This window comes from Martes martes, assembly GCF_963455335.1.
Source record: "Martes martes genome assembly, chromosome: 10".
In the NCBI taxonomy this organism is placed as follows: domain Eukaryota; kingdom Metazoa; phylum Chordata; class Mammalia; order Carnivora; family Mustelidae; genus Martes; species Martes martes.
Genome location: NC_137898.1, coordinates 97,090,867 through 97,094,588, shown reverse-complemented (window position 1 = coordinate 97,094,588; position 3,722 = coordinate 97,090,867). Strand labels below are relative to the sequence as shown.

The 3,722-nt window shown below is 41.8% G+C and overlaps 1 protein-coding gene across 1 annotated transcript; it reads left to right on the top strand.

Annotated features, from left to right (window-relative positions):
• Positions 1-2,394: 2,394 nt before the first annotated feature.
• LOC308350352 (olfactory receptor 10G7) lies at positions 2,395-3,330 on the top strand (the record flags this gene model as incomplete). The annotated part of the gene is made up of 1 exon (XM_080815534.1): positions 2,395-3,330. One exon carries the CDS (start codon positions 2,395-2,397, stop codon positions 3,328-3,330), a length of 936 nt encoding a protein of 311 aa, XP_080671660.1.
• Between the last annotated feature and the right edge of the window lie 392 nt (positions 3,331-3,722).

Below are 3,722 nucleotides of genomic sequence, written 5' to 3'. Positions count from 1 at the left end.
AATAAAGACAAAATTGTTGCAGCATGGACAAGCAAATAAAACTTTGACACCTCTTATGGATAGTCCTGCCTTAACTCTCAGGCTACTCTGTAATTCACCTGATGAAAAGGTACATATTTCATCTAATGTGAATATGGAGATATCCTAGGTATGGGATCCCACTGGCAAAGTAGAAACTTCAGACACATTTGTACCAGTTCTTGAATTCTGATATCCATATAGGTGAATATGACAATTTTGTCTCTGTTACTTATTCTCCTATTGGAAAAATACAGCTTCACATTTTTTGTGTGTGCTTGTATATTTGACACACAATGTCGTACTATTTTCAGGTGTACAACATAGTGGTTGACATTCTCTGTATTTTATGCTCTGCTCACCACAAGTGCAGCTACCATCTGTCACTATACAATACCATCGACTCTATTTCCTATGCTGTGCCTTCATTCCCACGGCTTATTCATTCCATACCTGGAAGCCTGAACCTCCCACTCCCCTTCACCCATGAAAATTACAGCTTAGATGTAGCTTAAGCCACATTGTCTAGACACGGGATACATTTTGTCTAAGCTTTGCTGGGATCAGCGATCCTGGCTTCTCTCATGTTGTGGAGCCAGTTTCACGGTTTTCCTCAAAGAATAATTAATAATGATCATGAACTCAACATGAATTTGGGTTAAATTTTAAAAACATCAATTCTGTCTCAATTTTCATTGTGTAGAATCCCAACTTTTCTTGACATCAAGCTGGCAACATCCTTTCCTCTGGTGTTGGTTCTGTTCTTCCTGTCTCAGGTAGTAGGTCTTAAATAAGAGCCATACGCTTGATGGAGATGTTTTCTCTTATAAAGGTGTTGCCTGAATTTATGAGTATGAGAAGTAGAAGATGGAGGAAGGGATATTATCTCTAACAAAGTAAAATGGAAAACATCTAGCTATTTAAGAATAGTAGTAGTTAATAAACTACCAATGGATTGATTTGGGAGAACACATATTAATTTTATGTTCTTAGGGCCTAATAAAGGATAACCTAGTGTAAAAGAAGTATGGAACCAGCAGTGCACAAGGCTTGGTATTTTCCAAATGGAATGGAAGAACACGGGGATCATGTCATGGAGTTGAATTTCCCAACCTCTACTGAGGGAAATCCTTTTCTAAGCTGGTGGTGGTTGTAATGAGACACCAATACCAGGGATGAAACCTTCCTCAAAGGTCTAGCTTTGAAATTGAGAAGTCTCACAGTGCAAAGAGAATTTATTCTTCCTCTCAGTCCCCCCTCTCTATAGATAGTTTGGGGGATAGATAGATAAATATATAGATAGTTAGGCAGGCAGTTCTGCATCACAAGGCAACCATTTTGTATGATTCATTATTATTTTTTGAGCAGCTCCCAAGTGCCACTACTTTATTAAGGATCACATCTGTTATCTTATTTAATACTTATAACATTTCAACTAGTATTACTGGCTTAAAGTTATATATGACGACTCCCTCACAATTATTCAGCTGTAGTGTAGACATTTGAAGTGTGCATTGCTATCAACAATAAAATTCTTAATTCATGAAGTTACCACATGAACTCTGGAAACAAAATAGAATTCCAAAACCCCCGTCCCTCCATTGTTGCCCCATGGTGTTCACTCCCTGACTCCCTGCTAAATTGTCTCCCTTTGAGTATGGGTGAGACTTGTGACTATAATGGGTTATCAGTCATGATGCATCACACTTTATCACAGCAAACTGGGAGAGGTTCTCCTACTGGCTTTATAGAAGTAAGCTGCTGTGTTCTCAGATGCGACATCAAGCTGGCAACATAGAGCTTGGTTAGGGTGGTTAGGACTTGCGGGTGGGCTTTAAAGCTGGGACTGAGGATCCCTATTAACAGCCAGCAAGAAATACAGACACCTCAGTCCTAAAATTGCAAGGAACTGAATTCTGCCAACAATCTGCATTGGCTTGACAGAGAAACCCATGCCTCAGATGAAATTCCAGACTTTGCTGACATCTTGATTTTAACCTTGAGCAGAACACCCAGCTCACCAGACTCAATCACTGTAAGAAAGGAAGTTTGCATTTCCTTTGTGCTGCTAAGTTTGTGGTCATTTATGATATATAACTAGAGATTAATATAATGGATTTCTATGACTTTCTACTGCATAGATCTGTGTGTGCCTCAGTTTGTGTGCACGTGCCTTTGTTTGCCTGTGAGGGATGATGTTGAAATCATTCTATCATCTTTACCAAATAATTTTTGTAACAAGCAAAGTTGAGTTTGACTCTAGAATTATCTACCATGGGATGATGAAGTTGACACATGAAAATGGGTTTTCAGTTTTCAATTAAATGCTGGGTGCTCTCTCTATTCCCATAGGGAGAGACACAAAAGGCGTGGAAAATGACAAACATGAGCGTTGTCACAACGTTCTTCCTCATGGGCCTTCCCCATGCACCAGCAATGGACATCCCCCTCTGGGGAATCTTCTTGGTGATTTATGTACTCACTGTGGTGGGGAACCTCCTCATCCTGCTGGTGATCAAGGTGGATTCCCACCTCCACACCCCCATGTACTACTTCCTGACCAACCTGTCCTTCATTGACATGTGGTTCTCCACGGTCACTGTGCCCAAAATGCTGATGACCTTGGCATCACCAGGAGGCAGGGCCATCTCTTTTCCCAGCTGTGTAGCCCAGCTCTACTTCTTCCACTTCCTGGGGAGCACCGAGTGTTTCCTCTACACTGTCATGTCCTATGACCGCTACCTGGCCATCAGTCACCCGCTCAGGTATGCCAGTATGATGAGTGGGAGGACATGTGCCCTCCTGGCCACCAGCACGTGGCTCAGTGGCTCTCTGCACTCTGCTGTCCAGACCACACTGACATTCCGTCTGCCCTACTGTGGGCCCAGCCAGATCCAGCATTACTTCTGTGATGCCCCTCCCATCCTCAAGCTGGCCTGTGCAGACACCTCTGTCAATGAGATGGTGATCTTTGTCAATATCGGGGTCGTGGCCTTGGGCTGCTTTCTCCTGATAGTGCTGTCCTACGTGTCCATCGTCTGGTCCATCCTGAAGATCCGCACGTCAGAGGGGAGACACAGAGCCTTTCAGACCTGTGCCTCCCACTGCATTGTGGTCCTTTGTTTCTTTGGTCCTGGTCTTTTCATTTACCTGAGGCCAGGCTCCCGGGATGCCGTGGATGGGGTTGTGGCAGTTTTCTACACGGTGCTGACACCCCTTCTAAACCCTGTGGTGTACACTCTGAGGAACAAGGAAGTGAAGAAAGCGTTGCTCAAGGTGAGAAGTCAGTCAGTATTCACTCAGCATAAATAACGAAGAAAGGCCAGATTGACTAGTTTCTTTTGTATTTGTTTAGAATTAAATTAAACCACCAACATGAACATTATACTTGTAAGGAACATTTCAATGATCCCATCTTAATTTTTTAATGAAAATTTCATGCATTTTTAAAATTTTTCCCTCTTAATTTCTTGCCAGGATCCCAGTAGAAGCAACCACAACCATCTAGGTGGTAATCTAAGAGGAAGGATGATGGCTTATTCTTGTTTATGTTCTACCAAGTAAATCATCAGAAAAGTGGGTACTCCTATCCTCAAATAAATATTTTGCAGAATTGTTCTTCAGTACAATTCACATATATTTTATTTTGCCAATTTAAATCAAACAATCTAAAAATCTCTTTCAATTTTCAAGCCATTATATTG